Below are 19,147 nucleotides of genomic sequence, written 5' to 3'. Positions count from 1 at the left end.
CAGTCATTAGTTTATTGGGTCTTTTTATAGTGCATTTTACAAATATTGTAGGTGAGCTGTTACTGGATGCAAGTTTACCTGTGTATCTTGTAGCTGAGATCCTAAGGTCGCAACATCTTTGGTCAATTTGATTGTCTTGCTTTCTGCTTCATTGAGCAAACCAGTAACATTTTCAACCTCAACCTATGAGACACCCCAGTGAATAAACTCAGTTATTTTGCACAACTTCAAAATCTTCCTCCAAACTTTAGTTTGCTCTAGATTGAAATCTTAACAGGATCTGAACCTGCTCCTATGCTTCTGGGTCACCTCAAGCACCAACAGTGTTTCTAGCTTAACTGGAATTCACAATTTTGCCATAATTTTTCTGGACAATATGTGGGATTTAAGTCCTGTGGAACTAAATCCTACACACAAACTCTGCAGTGTCTGCACATGTCACCTTTGTGACCTGTGTATTAAAACCCCCAAGGTCTAATGCCATTTTTGTCTAGTTTGCCTTAGTATTTTGTTACTATATATCAAAATCTAGTCATATTCATAAGGCAATACTAGTATGTTCTTTTCAATGATTGCCAAGGGGAATGGGGATCTTTGTGGATTTTCCTTCCTTTTCCCAGGTTGATGCATTTTGATTATATTTGCTTATTTATCCATTAACTTAAAATAGTAAAGAAAAGCATACTGCTGCTATGAACAAAGTTGTAACAGTAAGCTTGATTAGTATTGCTGGACATTGAACATCCACCAAAGCACCATTTTAAATTATCTTTAGTTATTTCTTACTAGACAGTAAGCCATAGATAAGTGAGCATTCTCCTTTCATTGTCACTTTTTCTGAGCACATCTTATGTGTTTAATAGCTGTCTAATCCATTTCCAGAAGCCACATTCCTATCAATGTTTCCCACCACCTAAAAATGAATGAACAGAAAGAAACTCTGTAAAACATGCAGCACAGTCACTGAACCAGTGGTAGCATTACAGACTGCAATGTGTACAGAGGGACGGTGAGACTAAAAGCTCCCACTTCCATGAGACAGAGCAGTTGTAATTGTTTAATTGTGTGATAATTGAGGTAGGAGTTAAAGGCAGGAACCCTACAGATGACAAAAAATTGAGCATTTCGGCTGAAGTCAACAGGGCCAGGATTACTCCAGATATACCCTCACAGAATGGTATAAACTGTTCTTCTCAAGCCCAAGGTGTCACAGCAAAAGGTCAAACTCCTTCCTACCTGTAACTTATGAACTTTTTCATTGAGTTCTGTCCGAATACGCTCTCCATCGGCATATTTGGACTGTAACTCTTGCAGCTGTACTTCCAGCTTCTTCTTTTTGTGCTCCACATCTTGTTTGGCCTGATTCAGGCTCCTGACTTCATTAGCCAGATCAGCATTGTCTTTCTCCAGTGTCTGTTTGGTCTTATCCAAGTTTGCTTTAGCCTACAAGCATGAAGTGAAGAAAGATGATCTATAAAAGGAAGCCATATTATCTAGTGGATAGTTTCAATAAGATGAATTTCTCTTTACCCGTTTAAATTGTTCTAGCTGCTCTGTTAGCTCTTCCACAGCTTGAGTGTGCTTTTGCCTCATCTCCTGGACCTGGGCTTCATGAGTTCGAGTCTCCTCCTCTAGAGCTCTCTTCAGCACTGTGACTTCCTGTTCACGCTTTGCTCTGGAAGGTAACACACATAAATGGAGCAGCAGCAGATAAGAGTGTTCCAGTCATTAGGAAAATATCACTACTGCACAGTTACTGGACAGTATTGTACTGAGCTTGGTGAGATTTATTTTTGGCCCATCTGCTACATCTCCATACCTGAGCTCTTGCTGGGTGGCTGTGGTATCCAAAGTATCCTCAAGCTCTGTCTTAAGAGCCTCCAGCTCTTCACCTAGGTCTCTCTTCTGCTTTTCTGCTTTGTTTCTTGCAGCTCTCTCAGACTCCAAGTCTTCCTGGAGATCAGAGATGTGAGATTCCAATTCACGGATCTTCTTGAGGGCATTGTTCTTCTGACTAGTTTCGTCTTCAAGCCTGAAAAGAGAGTATTTCATTTTATTTATAAAAAAAAAAAAAAAAAAGGTCACTTTGAGGAAATCAGTATACAGAGATTAAAGGTTTATAGGTTCTGTGCAAGAAAGTACCAAAGAAAGAGCGGGGACTGACGCAAAAAGGATCTGGCAGCTGTACTTTTTCAGGACACAATGCCTGGAGATGCTGATCAGCCGATTCAGCAAAAGTTTTGGTTGAGTGTTGTCCCTCTTAAATTTATACAGAAAATCCACTGAGAGTCTGGAATGGATCAGGGTCAGACTCTTAAGTAATTTCTGCCTTTTGCCTCTGAAGTATGCTGTTACATTTCATTCTTTACTTGACAGCACTGCCAGTGCCATTGGGAAGAGTTTTCATTGATATCTGGAGGTAAGATTATGTGTCTATGGGCAAACAATACTATAATTATTTTTCACAAAAGGAAATTTGGAAAATGGGGAAAGCACACAGGGAGGGTGTAACTGAGAGATGAGAGTCATGACTGCAGCATCTCAGTGTCTGGGAAGGGGAGAGATATACGTGCCAGCCTGGGTTTTCAACCTGTATGCAGATTCAGGAGTCAATACCTGGCTAGAGCAGCCTGCAGCTCTTCCTCCTTCTTGGCTAGTTGTGCCTTCAGCTCAGCAATTTGTGCCTGGAGCTCTGCAATTTGCTCATGTAGATCACTCGACTCCCCTTCCAACTTCCTCTTAATTTTCTCCAGTTCTTGTCTGCTCTTCTCTTCTTTCTTCAGTCGCACTGAAAAAGTAAGGATTTTCGTCATGGGAGTGCGTTAGTGCAAAGAATCCTTAATCCGATCTTGAACTTAGGCAAAAAAATGTTCTGGCCTCCGGTGAGGCCATACATTTAACTACAAGTCACTGCGCTTCTGAAGTAACATGCAATACTTTACTGTCATCGCTTATTTCTAGCCACCCCAAAGAATCATTTATTTATCTTTCTCCAGAAGAAGCATTAATTTTTTCTCCATTTTCTCTCCTCTACTCTTTTGTATGCTAAAAAAAATAGGTATCTGTGGTTTATGCACCCTGGGGTTTTAGTGATTCTCACGCACAAAATGGCTTCAGCATAAGAAATTTGGAAAACACCCCACAAATTTTTTAGAAGTTCTCTCCCGATTCTGTTTATGTTTTTTCGTTGTGTGCTAAGGCAAAAAAACTGATATAAACCACTTTTGTTCATGTTACCTTCAAGTTCTGAAATCATAGATTCATGTTTGTTTTTCAGCTTTGTAAGATTTTTGGCTTTTTCTTCTTCTTCTGCAAGATTTGTTGTTAGATCACTTATTCTTTCCTCAAGGAGTTTTCTTTCCTTAAGAAAAATAAAATACTTCTGTTAACAAAAGTGTCTGTCATTGGTGATCGTGAAGCAACTCTTTGCCAACTAAAAATGTCCAAGATACTGTCTTTTTATGCTGTATTTCTTGAGACTGTAGTGATATATTTCAATTTGTCCATTACAGAGGAGTGGCGTCTATGACTTCCGTATTCTCTGATCTGCTGCTCTTAGAATCTTGTACTCACTCTAATGGCTGGTAAGTACAGGGCCCAGTTCAGAGGAGCATCCCCTTTCAAAAAATACTGGAATACATGCTTACTTCCAGTTTTAATCATGAAGTTTGGTTGAAATTAGTTGAAAACCAAGAGAATTATTTACTCTGCTTGGTGCCAAGAAGACATGTCTTCCACTGATTGTGCTTGACTGCTGTGGGTATTTTGCTTTAAGATATGTTACCACAACAGACCTCAAAACCAGTAGTCTTACCCAATTTTGAATTGTTTAAATAAGCATGGAAAAATTATCAGAAACTTGTTCAATAGAGACTGGACTGATGGTCTGGTGAATCTGTACACCCATGAGACTATATAGTCAAGAGTATTCCTGTTGTTCTAGCGGAAGAGAAGGTTTTCTCTCATCTTGCGCTATTTTCACAAAGTAAGAAAATAGACCCACAACACTTACCTTGGTTAGCTTGTTGTTCTGATCTTCCATTATGAGAATATCATCTTCCATTTTCTTTATCTTGCCATCTGCTGTTACTTTTTCAAGTTGCAGTTTCTGCCTTGCAGCTTCTTCTTCTTCCAGCTGTTCCTCAAGGTCCTTTGAGGGGAAAAAGAAACCCACAAAACGTGAATTCTGGAAATAAAATACCGCTTAGACTATCAGAAATGCTTAATGTTTGTCACTGTATGTGGGGTATGTTGTAGACTTTGTTTCTATTAAGAACTAGACAATCTGTAATGCTTGGTGATTTAGAAGGAAAGATTTGTTAAAATAACTTTTTAGAGAAAAGATTATTTAAAATTGAATGGGGAAGAAGAGAACTCTGGAGGAAAGAGCATCAATTGATTGTTCTTACTTCAGTGGCACAGACACATATTCTACAGAGGGCTGTATAGCAAGCACTTTCATGGGATCTGAGGTTTGCCAGTCTCCATTTTTTTTCTCTGAGACACAAGTTATTGTTTGTATTTGTCACTTATGCCTCCTTACCAGCATTTGTTGTTGCATCTTTTTCTTTTCTGCTTGCAACTGCTGGCTGCGCTCCTCCTCTTCCTCAATTCTGGCTTCCATCTCATGCAAAATCTCTTCCAGCTCTTGTTTCTTAGCAGCTAAACGGACTCTCATCTCTTCAGCTTCAGCATACAGTTCAGTTTCTGCCTGAAGCTGTTCCTGAAGGAGGTTCTTCTCTTCACAAAGCTATGCAAATAAAATGGATAGGAAGTTAAGACTTGGATTGCAAATTGCCCCACTGTCTTTTTACTAGATAGTCCTAGCGTCCAGGCAGGCAGCTCTACCACAGGTTCTTGTGTGGACGTTAGGCCTCTACTGAAGTAACTGCAAGTTTGTCTGCACTGAACTCTTGTTCTGGACCATTGCTGCGAATACAATTGTAAGTACAAAGAAAAAAGACACTTTTATTGCAATAGCTTCTACAAATGGTGAAAGAACAGCTAGCATTTCCCAGAGGCTCAGAGATGTGAATCACCTGCGTGTGTTTCAGTTCCAGCTCCTTCAATTCACTCTCTGCTTTTTGTTGTCTTTCCTTAGTTTTTTGTAGTTCTTCATCCTTGGCCTGCATTTCTTCCTCTTGGCGGGTGACTTGCAGCAGTGGTTTCACCTGAAAATAAAAAGTTTTTTCTAAGAACGTTTCCTGTCAGTATTTATGTTACTGAGCATGGTACTTAAAGGTGCCAGGCTGACTGGCACTAATGGTAGCTCTGACTGTTGTTGCTCAGGTAGTGGACAAATACTGTCCAGCCAAGCTTGAAGTAAGCGTGTTTAAACCAGCAAGCCTCAGCAGTGTTGCTCTTGGCCATCTCTGTGTTAATTCTTGGAGCCTTGTGAACACCTCTGCCTCCAATAGTGTCACTTTTTTAATGGCTCCAAGCCTGTTTTTGTCCATTGATAATGTACAAAAGCTACATCTTCTGTGCAGAAAGGCAATGTGCACATGCAGGGGTGTGTTACTGCTTGTTTCTGGTTGCAGAGGACGTTGCTATCAATGCAAGTAGGAACAGTTTTCTGAATCCAAACTGAAGGCCATTCTTGAAAAAAAAAAAACCAAACCAGGCCTCTTCAGTAGGAAAATAAACTTAATTTGCTTGAGTGCCTAGCAGGAAGATGTTTAGTGTCCCAGTTAGGGAACTCCTGAGCTACTGAGTCCCCCATAGATACATAACTGTGCATGTTCACAAAATTCAGTTTTACTCTGTCTTCTCATTATCCATCCCTGTGAAATTATTTCATTTTTGGCAATTAAAAAAAGTCCCCAAACATGCAAAATCTTTTATGACTCTCTGCTTAACTAGTTTGTTTTCTTCTCAAGCTTTAATGTTAATGGCATTATATAACTATCCAGAGTATCTCTAACTCAAAATTTTGTGAAGTTAATGAGGCTCTTGCCATCAGCTGCAATGGACTTCGGAAAAAGGATGTGCCTGACATGATATACCTCGGTATCTTGTGCATTTCATTTCTTTTGGAAAGCTGAGGAGAGATTCACTGATAGCAGTCACTCACTTTAGTGAATAGTCTCCACCATTGCCAGTTCCTCAGCTTCAGGTAAGCAGCACAATTTCTTTGGATAACCTTCATTGCAGTCAGCTGTTGCTGTCTCTTGGCAAAGGCTCTGTGATTAAAAACATAAAGCAAATTGGTTTAGTCTGAGAATACAAGGTGTCTGCAAGATACATTAAGGAAAGAAACTGGCATGAGAGTCTGCTGATTAGCCACATGGTTTGAGAAGTCTGGCACAAATTCAGTGCCTGTGTTTTCTTGAGGAAAGGTGATAATTCTGTTTAGCTTTCTGGTATTTTATTTAGTCTTCTGGTTTTTGGCTGTTTGCAATCCATAGGTGGGCACAAACCACAAAGTATACATCTGGTTCTGGATGTGAACATCTTTCCAGAGTACACGGGCACTCAGAACTTGCATTGATCATCATTCTTGAAACCTATTATATTTAAATTTCTTCGCTCAGCAATTTGAAAGCCTTGGTAGTGTGCAGAAAAAGGGCATTAATTGCTAATAGTTTTGTGATGTACATTAACTGAGATCATGCTAGATGATCAGTGCTTCATGCCCAAGCTGTGTAAGAAATTATTTTATGTTTTACAAATGCCAGTGGTGCTGCTACTTGTAATAGTGCATAAGACTCCAGTCATAGGCTAGGATGCTCCTTCTCCCGCTTGTACAAACATGTTTAAATGATGGGTCATTGCCTCAGAGAGCTTACTGTACAGAGGGTGTAAGTAGGCTCACAATGTAATTGCTTCCCTGTAATTATACTAATAAGCCTCTTCTGGGCAGGAAGTGAGTCCTTCATTGGACACAAGGTGAGTTCTAATGCAATACAAATAATAGATAATAATAAAATGTCTTAATATCTTCAGGTTGTTATAAGAGAACTAAAGGCTACCGTAGATACTCTGCTGCAGAAGACATTCTTTTTGCTAGTATATATTCTTACTTTCTTGCTAGGTAGCCTCGGCACTGAGCCTGGAAGGCGATAATAACATCTGTGATCTTCAGGTCTCTCTCTTCCTCCAGGTGAGCCAGAACGCCAGTTCTGAAGAATATTTTACTCTGTCCAATTCTGTACAAGTTGGGATCAAGTTCTAATGCTTTGATCTGGAGGAAAACAGGGATATTTGTTAACCCCAGTGCTGAGGTTCAGGATATGAAAAATCACTTCTCATTTCTGTTCACTCTCAACAGCTTTTATATAAGAAGTATAGACCTGATTATCAATAGGATCAAAAATGCTTTCCTCACCATCAGTATGCAAGCCTGCTTCCCATCCATGAATCCTTTAGGAATAGCATTTGCAGCAAGAATTTCATATCTGCCAAAAGACATTGATGTTAGGGAGGTTGAAACACATCATGTTATTTTGTACAGACAAACGTGTATTACACCACTATTAAACCCAGAGTTAGGACTGAGTGAGGGATTCCTACCGCTGACGGAACTCCTGGAAGACAATCCTGTTGGGAAATCCCTGCCGGCAGATACGAATACCTTCCAAGACACCATTGCAGCGCAACTGCTCCAGCACTAAATGGGCATCGAGTTTGCCAGCCTGAAAAGGGAACAGAAAGTATTTTTAGCACAGTAGAAATTTACAAAAATGTTACTGGCTCCATATCTATGTTTGAAGGCATCATTCAGCTCTGTGATGTGCTGGTACAGTGAGCAGCTCAACATGAATAATGTGCCAGGAGTCTGAAAATTGAGCATTTGAAATTTACCCTTTTTTCATGATTTGGAATGATACAGCGGACAAAGTTGGGATTGGTATTCCTTAAGGTGGTCATCAGTTTGGTCAGCTGCTCCTTATAGAGTTGGCCAACAGTACGGAACATGCCTTTCTTGGTTTTTGATGCACTAGGGAGTGAGCTTTCAGTCATCTTGGCCATCTGGTCCAGCCCAACTATACGGTCCACTGAAATATAAAAGAAAGTATGAATGGAACTGCTTATATAAACTGTCCTCACCTCACATTACACATGTCACTGGCATTGTTAAACTGCAGCTTCCCAAAGAGGACCAATATATTTTTGATGCAGTAGAAGCGTACTAACAAAAGTACTAGAACAACCCTCTGGGTAAATAATCTACTTCTGTCAAACATGAAAATGAGGATCTTTGTTAACTAGTGACAGAATAGAGCAACTGAATACACAGAATATATTGCATTTTATGTTTGCTCTAAAAAGGATAGTCCTTCTGCAAAATATCCAGTTGGTAGGTTGGTGTCAGAACCAGGAACAACAGCATCTCTTGACTCCCATCTGTTACCCAGTGGTTCTGAAAGTCTAGCTAATAATCTCCCTCAGTTATTTGATACTTCAGAGCCACCTTGCTGGTGTTTGCATGCACATTTATGTCCCTGTGTTTAAATATTTTTACTGTAGTATATGAGTTACAGATCCATATAAACTTTTTAAAAACAAAGTGTTTTATATGCTTACAGACATTCTTCTGATGGAGTTTGGTTGAGATTATACATTGCTGGAGAGAACTGTGCAGGACTTCTAGGAGAGCAGTGTGTAAGGTAAGTCGTTCATAAACCCAACAGTAACCTGTATTAAATGAAGTCTACAATATCACATATTCAGCAACATTTTAACAGTGTAATGAATAATTTTTATTCTGTTGCTGAATAATATTAAGTAGGGACATCTTTTGATAGTGCTTAAAACTATGTAATGATGCTTTCCATAAATATGTCTTTAGAACACATTATTCTTTTTTCTTAGTTCAGTCTCTTATATGCTTATCATTTTCACACTTGTGTCCTGCCAGCAAGGGACGGCTGTCAAAAAGTTCTAGTAGAAGTTTCTCCCTTTAAACCACATTACTGATTTAGAGCTGTGATTCATACCATCTTTCCAAAGGTCTGCTACAAATTTGTCTGAAGACTGGTTCAGCAGGGAAGTCACATTGTCATTTAGCGGATCCATGTTCTTTGTTAGCCAGGCAGTTGCGTTGTAGGTAACCTGCAGGAAACACTGCTACGTCAAAAATCTGTTCTTATTAAAGAAATCTGGAGTGTCCAAGAACACAGGGCACTGTATTAACACAAAATCACACAAATAATAATAATGTGAAAAGCTTTCTATGGTTGAGAACTGAGTTGAGTATTTATTCTTACATGTACTAGCATCTGAAAAGCTTTTTGCAGGCATATCCATGGCAGGGCACCTGCCCTGCCTTTAAAAAATCTGCTTGCTAGAAAGGAATCCAAATTACTTGTATTTTCAATAACCCCGGTGCTGGTTATTTTTGTTTTCATGTGAGCTTAGTACAACCACGAATGTTCTACAAATCTTATTTCATAAGTTATGTGATTAAAGCAGTTAATATATACATTATATAATTAAAGACATCTCTTATCAATGCGGGTACTGGACTGTTTCTTTTTTACCATTTGGGCATCAAAGAATCAAAGTTCCCTAAGTCAAAATAGCTCAATCTTTCCAGTACCTTTCCTGCGTAGTGCATTATACAGAACTCGGTTTTATCCTTGAGTTGCTTGGGCTTCTGGAATTTGGGATGGTTGCCTTGTTCTTGACATAGTTTCTCCACAAAGGATGTGTCAGTAGCTTTGGGGAACCAGCATTCTTCATCCAGCAGAGCCAGGACACCTGGAGGGTTGGTCTGCAATGTAAGCAATATCAGATCAGTGTCATCACAGGCAGAGACAAAAAAAGAGCACTACCAGAAGGTTCTTTATCCCTTATGTTATAAATCCTCCCAGGCAACAAAGGATCTGAAATACCTTAAATGGCTCTCTTATTGTACTGATACATAACTGATCCTGATGCAACCTATGTAGTATCCCAACTATAGAGATATAATCTTACTGGTCTTTCAATCAGCTCAATGCAAGGTTGCAGGTCAAGGCCAAAGTCAATGAAATTCCATTCAATGCCCTCTCGCTGGTATTCCTCTTGCTCCAATATAAACATTGTGTGGTTGAAAAGCTGCTGAAGTTTCTCATTAGTGTAATTGATGCACAGCTGCTCAAAGGAATTGACCTGTGAAGAGGAAAAAAGTGAATTCCTAATGTTAGAAAGAGACCTTCAAGAGGGAACTTAAATGACAAGATGAAATTTCCTATCTTCTATTTCTTTTTATATATTACAATAATTCACATATAAGGATCCATATTTTTCTAATATAAGGACTTGAAAATTTACAGTAAGTTTTCAAGTGGTAAATCTTTGTACTGGGACCTGTTCAATAAACCATAAAAGCAGAACCTGGCTCTAAACACTGAGCTCTGCAGAAGCCCAGCAGGAGCATGCTGCCAGCCCCAGCCCTTCCTGCCCAAGGGAAAGGCAAGCAGCCAGGTGTAGTAGGCCTGTGGGTCATGTTGGCCACGGGCTGCTAGCCAGTTTGAAAGAACCAAATTGTTTTTGTGGCTCTGAATTTAGATTTTTGTCATCTTGTATCCAAACCACTGCATGATAATAAGGAGTTTAGCCAGCTTGTGTCCCACAGCACATACCTCAAAAATCTCAAATCCAGCAATATCAAGGATTCCCAAGAAGGAAGCGCCTTGTCTTTTTGTTTTATCGAGAGCTTTGTTTACGCGAGCTAGAATCCAACGGAAAAGACGTTCAAATTGTGCCTTGGCCAAAGCCTCTATGGCAAAGTCTGCCTGAAAAAAAGAAGAGAAAATTGTAAGTGAAAGAAGAAACCCAATTAGCTGCTAATTTCTGTAGAGATAATGAGACAGAAAACTGACATTTCCTTTTAGACAAGATGTAAGAAAAAAAGAAGAAAGGAGAATAGTTTCAGGAGACCTGAGCAGACTGCAAGTAGATACCTGCTCTTTGGTCTGAGCTTTCTGAACAACATCTCGTCCTACTTTGATCCTTGGGGTTAGAATAGATCTTGTGAAATCTGTCACATTAATCCCCATCAGGTGACACACTTTTTGTGCAGCTGGAATAAAAGAGTGAGATTTTATTTCAGATTGAATTTTCTCTTAGCAGGTCAGTAAGTGTGAATACAAGCAGCTCAGCAAGTATGTGAAGTTATTTATCTTCCTTACAAGCTCCTCTGTTGTACATACAAGAGATGCCACTTGCCATAAAAGTATTATTCATGATCCAAGCAGCAAATTCACTGTTTGTCAATTTATGGATTCAAGATTACTAGAAAAGGTAATGATAATTAAGCTGATTTTAAGTATGGTATATCTTTTAAAGCCTGTGAAGTATATATGTAATAACAATTAAATAAAAAATACTGATAAAGAATGCTTGCTCAGCTGCTATTTTATTAATTTCTTAATGTTAACTAAATTTTTTAAGTGGCAAATCATACCAGTATTGTCTGGCATAGAAGCTTGATCAGTGTTTCTCTCCTTCTTGAAGACAATATTACCCAGTTGTAGGACAGATGAAACAACCCTCAGTATAGCTGTAAGAGAAACAGATAATATGAATGAGGAACAGAATGGACACATTTTGAAAGCTCTATTCTCTGCAATAATGAAGACTCATTCTATTGCCTATGGTAGTCTGTACCTCTATGGAAAGAGCTAGGTTTGCTTTAAAAGACTGTGCCATAAACTGCAGGAGCTGGAGAGCTGATTGAGCAGCATCTCAACAATCAGTGCAGTGGAGTAAACAGGCCAGACTGGGAACACCAGCACCTCCAAGCTAAGTTGTGCTGGCTCCCCAGGCAGACACCGAAGTCTCAGGAATTCATCTCCCACTCACAGTGGCCTGTAGCATCTTCCCTGCTCAGTCACTTGACAATCTGTATCTCTGTCTTTAAAATAAAATAAAAAAAAATAATCTATGAATTACCAGCAGCTTCAAAAATGCATGGCGCTTCTGAAGCTCCAGTTATGCAGGAACATGTGGATATTTAGTTGTGCAACTAAAATCAAATGTATACAAATCTTTGAAGGATTAGCGTCAAAGTACAGAAAAGTAATTGATTAATGTTTGATTACTAATATATATATAAATGTGATGTCGCGTAACTTCAGGTAGTAAAATCTACTGATATGTTACGGATGAGATTGTATGAATCTAGGGAGTTCTATTTGTTTATTTGGTAAACTTACACGGGAGAAGAATACTGTCCTAATGGGCTTATATTTTAGAGCATGAAATCAAAGGGGTTCAGACAGTAATATAACGACTCCTGTTGTTGTAATGGAGAATGCTGCTGTCAACACCAACACACATGCCCTGGCAGGAGAACAAACCAGTCTTCATCAGTAACATCATCTGAATTTACCAAGGCCGGGATTTGCACTGCTGTTCTGCAAGGCAAGACATTTTTTTCTCAGCACCCCTCAGTCACTGATGCAGGGGTGGGATGTGACAGAGCTCTGCTCCCGGCTGCCACAGCTGGTCCAAGGCTCAAGCGATGGGATGACGCTGTTTCTGCCACCAGGTGTCACTTGGGCATGGCAATTTACATCCATGGGCAATGCACACTGGCACGCACCAGCTGAAGCCCTGCACACTCCCAGGGACAGTGAGAGGTAAAAGCTATGCAGATAGATGTGTCTGGCAGGCCCACATTTTCAAGATAGTTTAGTTATTGGTTCATGCCCTTTGTTTTTATTTCTCTCTTCTCTGAATCAGTGAATACAAATATGAGCTATTTGAGCCTGTTCCACTTATTTCAAAATTAGATCAGAATATTTTGCAACTTTTTCGTGCTAGTTGTTGGAAAGTTCTGAAAAAATGGCTTTAAATGGTCATTACTGTTGTTAGAGCTGGCTTGAATTCAGCAGTCTGTTTTGGGTATGTATAGAGTTCTTCTAGTGAGAAATCTTCCCTTTCACAAACACAAACTACCTTTCAAAACACCATGTGCTATAGTACTCTAGCATGCTGACAACTGCACCGATGCTGTGGAATTCAAATGGGTCAGGAGTGCATGTCATGTTCCTCCTAAAAGCAGGTCTCCGGAATTTATAAGACTTATAAGAAAAAGCCTTGCAATTCTTCATTCAGATGAACAGCAAAATATTGTGACAATTATTTTATTTGATCCATGTTTAAATTACTGTATAGAGCTGCCCTGTGCATCACCAGTTGTTCTGTTCATCACAGAGATAATTTCTCTTTGATGATATATACTCTATTTTCCAATATAGGTGTGATTCTTCAATATTTCTTTCACTGTGTTTCCAGCAAGTGCTGCCAGTTTAAACATTTGAAGGAGGTGGTTTGCAGAGTTTTCATTATTGGCTTCAGCTGCTTCCAACTGTACCCACTGCAGCAATGGGAAAAGGTAGGCCACTGTAGTAATTTTTTAAGTAGAACTTTTCTAACAACAACCTAAAAACAGTAGATCATAATTAGATCTTCTTGCAAGGCAAGAACAGTCACCCTAATACTCACAAGTCTTCCTGAAGCATCACCCTGTTTAATATAAAGGTGGCAAGGATTCCAAGGAGGCTGGTAGTGTTTTGTGTCGTGGATCTATGACAGTGGTTTCAGTGTCTTCACTGCCAGTCTGTTCTCAGCCCCTGCTATCCTCCCCCCAGATTCCTGCTGCTGGTTTATGTTGTCTTCAGGCACTGTACTGCTACCAGTTCAGTTGCTTGTTGTTACTGGCTCTGACCATGCTGCTTGTGTTACGTGATCTTGATCCTGTGTTTAGATCCTGCCTTGATCTTGTGTCTCTCCTGAGCACACAGAACCGAGTTCCCATATTATTCTGAATGTGAGGCAGAAACAAATCTGTGCTTGAGAAGTTTCGCCTTATAAGAGAACCTTCATTCTCTTTCCATGAGACATCTATGGTTTAATTCATCTAATACCTCCTGAGGAGGAGAGAAATCTATGGGCACTAATTCACAGTGCACTTCTTGGAAACAGTAGCTAGGTAACGGTTGGTAATAGTTTTACACAGAGAAAATAAGAGGCAAAGAGGTTGAATAACAGGTACATTTAGAATCCTCCAGTTGATGGTTCAGCAAGATCACACTTCTCCAGAGAAACACGGACATGAAATCTAAATAATCTTAATTTTCTTATATGAATATAGAACCTTACTTCATATGTATATTTTGCAAAGTGATTGTTCTGGACAGAATTAACCTCTGTGCATTTGCATCTCTATATAGCGTCACTTGCAGATGTATACCTTGAATACAATCTTGCTAACAATCTCACCTGTCTGTTCCTCCTCAGTAAAGCCCATAATTGTCATGGCTTCCAAGGTCTCCTGGAACATCTCATCATCTTGTTGAGCAGGAATAGGCACGTGGCCATTAGATAGAAAGGTATAATTGTTGAAGCCTTCCAGCAACAGATCATCTAAAAAGCAAAGAAGAAAAGCTTTACTTAGGTGCATCAACTTAATGCTCTTGGTTCATGAGTTCTCCCAATGAACAACAGGAAAAAAACCCAGTGTTTTCACCAAAGGAAGACTCGGCTTGTATGAAGAGTTTAGGGTTTTGTGGTGCACAAATATTTATCCAAACAACTCTTCATTTAGCAAGCTTGATTGTGTTAAGTTTCCAGTTTTCATTAGTAACTGGGGAACGTCTCTGCTCCTCAGTGGAATTTTGCACCCTATGGACTCAAATCTGAGCCATTCTTCCCATAAGTCTTTCATTTAACGCCATGTATAACCTATTCAGAATTACATTTCTCCCTATGGGGATTCATAACAGGTAATAGTAAGAATGGAACCAGGTAACAACCATAGTGGGCCAGACCAAAAGACTCTTCAGCCCTATACTGTGGCCAACAACAGATTCTTAGGTAAGAAATATAAAAAACAGGGAGCATACAGAGTTATCCATTGCTTTATACATTCTTTGGCAACCAGTGATTTAGGGAAAGATGTCATATTTAAACCATGATGTTCCAATACATATTATGTCTAATCCTTCTTTTGGACCCATTTACACCTTTCACCTTCTCAACATTCTGAAGCTATGGGTTTCACAGTGTAATAATGTGCTGTGGGAAAGACATTCACTTAATTTATTTTAAAACCACAAGCCAATATTTTTATTGGGAACTCCAATTTCTTTTGTGTAAAAAAAAAAAAAAAAACCAAACAAAAAACCCCAAAAAAAACCTGTTCCCTATTCATTTTCTCGATATCATTCAAGATGGGATCTAAATGGGTTTACATCCCCTGTAAACTGAAACATCCTGTAAACTGCAAACAACCTGGCTCAAACAGGTGGACATCAATTGAACCTCTCTTATAATTCACTTGAGAGAATTATTTTCTATCACTAAAGAGCTGTTTATTTATAGAAAGGATTGAATGACATACAATTAAAGAAGTTAAGACAAATTACTTAAGCCATTGCTCAGACTGTTCAATGAGATCTAAGAATCATTAGCAAGTAACTTACTTCTCATTTGTTCAGAAGCTCCAGCAATCAAATAGTAAAAGATATGAAATGTTCGCTCATCTTTAGCCTGACGAATAGCACGGGATTTTTCAAGCAAATCTGTTTGTCAAGTGTGTTAAAAAAAAATCAATAACATATTTCAGTCCTTCCTTAATTGTGCCATCAGCCTCAGAACCATCAATAACATTGTTGAAATATTTGCCACAAGCTTGTCTAACATGAACATGCGTCTAATTCTGTGGCAGGAGCTCTGGTATTGGTATAATTCTCACCACAATGAGTAGATCAGTTTCCTACCTTTTATTGTATGGTAAATGCTGGTAATCATGGTAATAAGCACCACAATAGACATAAATGTTTCTCAAATCAGATACATAAAAATAGTATTCACAATATAATTCATACCACTTTTAAAATGAAGTACCAATATGATTCTTTCAACATAAAGTGGGGCTGCTAGAAAAAAAGCTCTTCAGGCCAGTATTGTAGGTATAAAAGCAATAAAAACAAAGTTTATTTATGGTCCATTTTTGTGACTATAAACTACTGAAAATGAAGTTGGCAATAGTGTAAGTATTTCAACACCAGTCAGTGATTCACTCTTTAAAAGCTATAGTACTATAGAAAAAACTTCAGTTAAGACCAAAAAAATTAAAACCTGATTATTTCTAAAGATCACTTGTCCAAATAAGAGTGGAAAGATAAACTGTTTGTTGTTTGATGCTACGCCCAAGAGATAAGGTCCTTCTTTATAGCTGCATCTTTCTTTCTCATTTATTGGAGCAAGCAGTTCCTTCTCTATGCAAAGATGAGCAATGCAGCACTGAGGAATCTAGCTACATATTAATTTGTTCATTAAAACACACTATCTCTTAAACATAACCAAGGGAAGAGGCAACAGTATTTGGCAAGCGAAGTCAGGCTAAGCTGAACTTCTCTGAAATGTCTGTACTTTTTTCCTGAAAAAATACATCGAGGTTATTGATATATAGCTCACTGCTCTGGGTGTGTCATTTGAAACAGCAGAGCAGTATTTAGCATCCAGAGCAGACAAGTTCTCTGGAGATATCTAGCACTTGATGCTATCTGGGGCATCATCAGCGGCAAAATATTTGCTTCGCTTCAGTTGAGTGAGTTTCCAGAACATGTAATTTCTGACCATGGCAGTTGAACAAAATATGCAGAGATCAAGTCAGTTTCAGGATCAATTGTCCCTTGGTTTGACAAAGGGAGAGGAACTGTAAGGACTCTAAGACAGCTCTTCTGACCGCACCATGTTCTTTGGCTTCTCCTGTCTCTTTTGTCTTTATTAATATAAAGTCTTTAGAGGGGTGGAAGGGAAAGGTGTATTACTTTTACTAAAATGACCCTTCAATTCTCCAAACATGAACTCGAAAGCTGTCATACTAGGTATCATATAGACTTCTCCCTTAACAGGTTATTCTCAATGCTTTGTCTTGGAATGCCTCTATCCCAGTACAACATATATGACCTTTGCTATACCTAAAGAGCAGGGCACGTGCAGCCACAGGCTTGATCATTCAGTCTGCAAGGCTCAGGACTCTTCCTTTACAGAAGCCAGGGTGCACAGGGCTGAGGGTGAGATCGTACTGAGCATCTGGACTTCATCCCAACATGCGGACAGGACCGCGACAAAGTGCCAAACCTGGACTTGAAAACTGGGAAGCACTCTCCAAGTTCCTGGGTAAACTGTAGTGATAATACCAAGCATTCAGTGTTTTTTTTAAAGTGCCTGTCTCAGCAGCAGTAAGAAACAGTAAAATTTCAAAACTTTTTATGAAGCTGGAAATACAGGCCATGGGGAACTGAAGTGACCCATGCAGGATCACACTGATACGAAACAGAACGACCACATAGCTGTCAAGATCACATGCGATCTTAACCACAAACCAGTCTTTTACCATTATTGTATTATTGGGACTCTGCTTTCAAAGTCCTCTGGCATTGCCTTAGGTATGGTGCTTCCATTTTCTGAAGGTGTATATGGGGAATAGCACACTTCCCTATAGCTGAGAAAACAGACCTGAAAATGTAAACATGAGAGTAAGACAAACTGAGACGCTGGTATCAGCATAAATGGAGCCACTTCCCTCCATCCTTGTTTATACCAGCCTCAGCAATATTTGCCTTTCTTAGACATGCAATGGAGTTTGTTTATCTTACTTCCTTCTGCTCACCCTAGTTAGCTTCCAGTGCAGCTCACTGAAAAGGATACAAGTCTCTATGTTTGCTCCGACAATGTAGCCTGTCACATCAAAGTTGATGCGGATGAATTTGCCCTGTGAATGAAAAGAAGATCTAGATTGGGCTGTTCTTTCAGGTTATGCCAGGTTTTCCAATATTAGTATTTAGCCTGTTTAATAAGACATGTACATCATGCTCTTAAGAACAACATGCTTGATTCCCTCCTGCCAAGACAACCCATGGAAAAGCCTGAAAGGAAGTGAACTTCTCTGATATTCCCTCTGCAAAGATTTGCCCCCACATTTTGTTCAGGCACTTAGAGGGAAAGGAGTCCTCCCTACTGGACCAGGCTTTGGAAGCTGGGGATATGACAACGTCTGTTTTCTACTTTGATTTCCACAAGGTCAATGAGGGAATAGCATTGGATGTGCGTAACTCCCTCTGCTAAGGTTCATCTGCATGGATCCCTGAACTTTGCAGGGAGAGAGCAGAGGTGGGAGAGGAGGGTCTGCAGGGAAAACAAGCATCTGCCAGCACTCCCAGAAAAAAGTGTCATCACATAGTGACAGCCCTCAGCTCACATCATTCTAACTTGAATCTGTATGACACTTTTTTTTTTTCTCCTGTAGTTTTTAATTTACTATATTAACCACTCTTGCTAAGTCACACCTTATGAGAGATATGCTCAACAGTGGTGCAAAGAAAAAGACAGTACAGATTTTGTTTGCAAATATTCTGAAGGTGGGTATGTCCTGGAGTAGGAATTGACTCTGGAAGGCCACACATAGACCGCTAAATTGTGAGAGGACAATGGTACTGTCAAGTTTGTGCTTGATCTTTAATCTTCTATAAGGCCAAATTTCTATTTCAGAGAGGAATTCTAAATTGTTTTTAAGGGATTAGTTTTAAGACGCTCTTTAGAGAGAAGCACTGATGAGGGCCACTGTCTGTACATTGTGTTTTAAAAGATGCTGTACCTCCCCCCCACATAGACCCAACTGGATTTCTCCTACTTACGAATCTGGACGAGTTGTCATTCTTCACAGTTTTGGCATTTCCAAAAGCTTCAAGAATAGGGTTTGCCTGTAGAAGCTGTTTTTCCAGCTCACCCTAAAATTCATTCAGATGCAGTTAACCCTAAACTTCATAATTACTTAATTAAAACCAACACAGGTACAGTGGAGAAAAATGTGAAAGAAAATTTAAGCCTCTAACTTTTTTTTGCTGAATACTGCACTTCTTGTGGACTTGTTTTCATTCTCTGTTAATCTTTATGTTTATATATTTGTGCAGTTGACTGCTGTCCTGTATACATGACCCTTTTCCAGCCCTGTTGCCTGTGACAGATCAAAGTCTATTAATCTGTTTAGCATCATGACTGGCCTTTCTTAAACAAAAAGGGTCATTCAATGTCAATTTTTTTTTTTCCAGTTTAATATCATTTTTAGAAGGGATATTCTTAAAGGAACCTCTAGCATGTCTTTTTCAAGTTAGTTTATTGAGATCCTTTGCTAGCAAATGACGAT

The 19,147-nt window shown here is 39.2% G+C and overlaps 1 protein-coding gene across 3 annotated transcripts in view; it reads right to left on the bottom strand.

Annotated features, from left to right (window-relative positions):
- Window positions 1–19,147, bottom strand: part of MYH11 (myosin heavy chain 11) — a 56,152-nt gene that overhangs the window by 11,337 nt on the left and 25,668 nt on the right. For all 3 annotated transcript variants that reach the window (XM_050906225.1, XM_050906227.1, XM_050906226.1), the window contains 24 exons: window positions 18,639–18,731; window positions 17,653–17,716; window positions 15,417–15,515; window positions 14,215–14,358; window positions 11,393–11,488; window positions 10,890–11,008; window positions 10,569–10,721; window positions 9,922–10,095; window positions 9,542–9,715; window positions 8,940–9,054; window positions 7,804–7,997; window positions 7,513–7,634; window positions 7,328–7,397; window positions 7,023–7,183; window positions 6,074–6,182; window positions 5,040–5,171; window positions 4,544–4,750; window positions 4,013–4,150; window positions 3,238–3,361; window positions 2,617–2,788; window positions 1,820–2,032; window positions 1,531–1,675; window positions 1,237–1,443; window positions 79–183 (listed from right to left, as the gene is read on the bottom strand). In XM_050906225.1, coding sequence (XP_050762182.1) covers window positions 79–183; window positions 1,237–1,443; window positions 1,531–1,675; window positions 1,820–2,032; window positions 2,617–2,788; window positions 3,238–3,361; window positions 4,013–4,150; window positions 4,544–4,750; window positions 5,040–5,171; window positions 6,074–6,182; window positions 7,023–7,183; window positions 7,328–7,397; window positions 7,513–7,634; window positions 7,804–7,997; window positions 8,940–9,054; window positions 9,542–9,715; window positions 9,922–10,095; window positions 10,569–10,721; window positions 10,890–11,008; window positions 11,393–11,488; window positions 14,215–14,358; window positions 15,417–15,515; window positions 17,653–17,716; window positions 18,639–18,731 — 3,330 coding nt within the window. The remainder of the gene's footprint in view (window positions 1–78; window positions 184–1,236; window positions 1,444–1,530; window positions 1,676–1,819; window positions 2,033–2,616; window positions 2,789–3,237; window positions 3,362–4,012; window positions 4,151–4,543; window positions 4,751–5,039; window positions 5,172–6,073; window positions 6,183–7,022; window positions 7,184–7,327; window positions 7,398–7,512; window positions 7,635–7,803; window positions 7,998–8,939; window positions 9,055–9,541; window positions 9,716–9,921; window positions 10,096–10,568; window positions 10,722–10,889; window positions 11,009–11,392; window positions 11,489–14,214; window positions 14,359–15,416; window positions 15,516–17,652; window positions 17,717–18,638; window positions 18,732–19,147) is intronic.

This window comes from Gymnogyps californianus, chromosome 15 (genome assembly GCF_018139145.2).
Source record: "Gymnogyps californianus isolate 813 chromosome 15, ASM1813914v2, whole genome shotgun sequence".
Lineage (NCBI taxonomy): Eukaryota > Metazoa > Chordata > Aves > Accipitriformes > Cathartidae > Gymnogyps > Gymnogyps californianus.
Note: the sequence above shows the minus strand (reverse complement) of the source record. Positions and strands in the feature narration are given on the sequence as shown.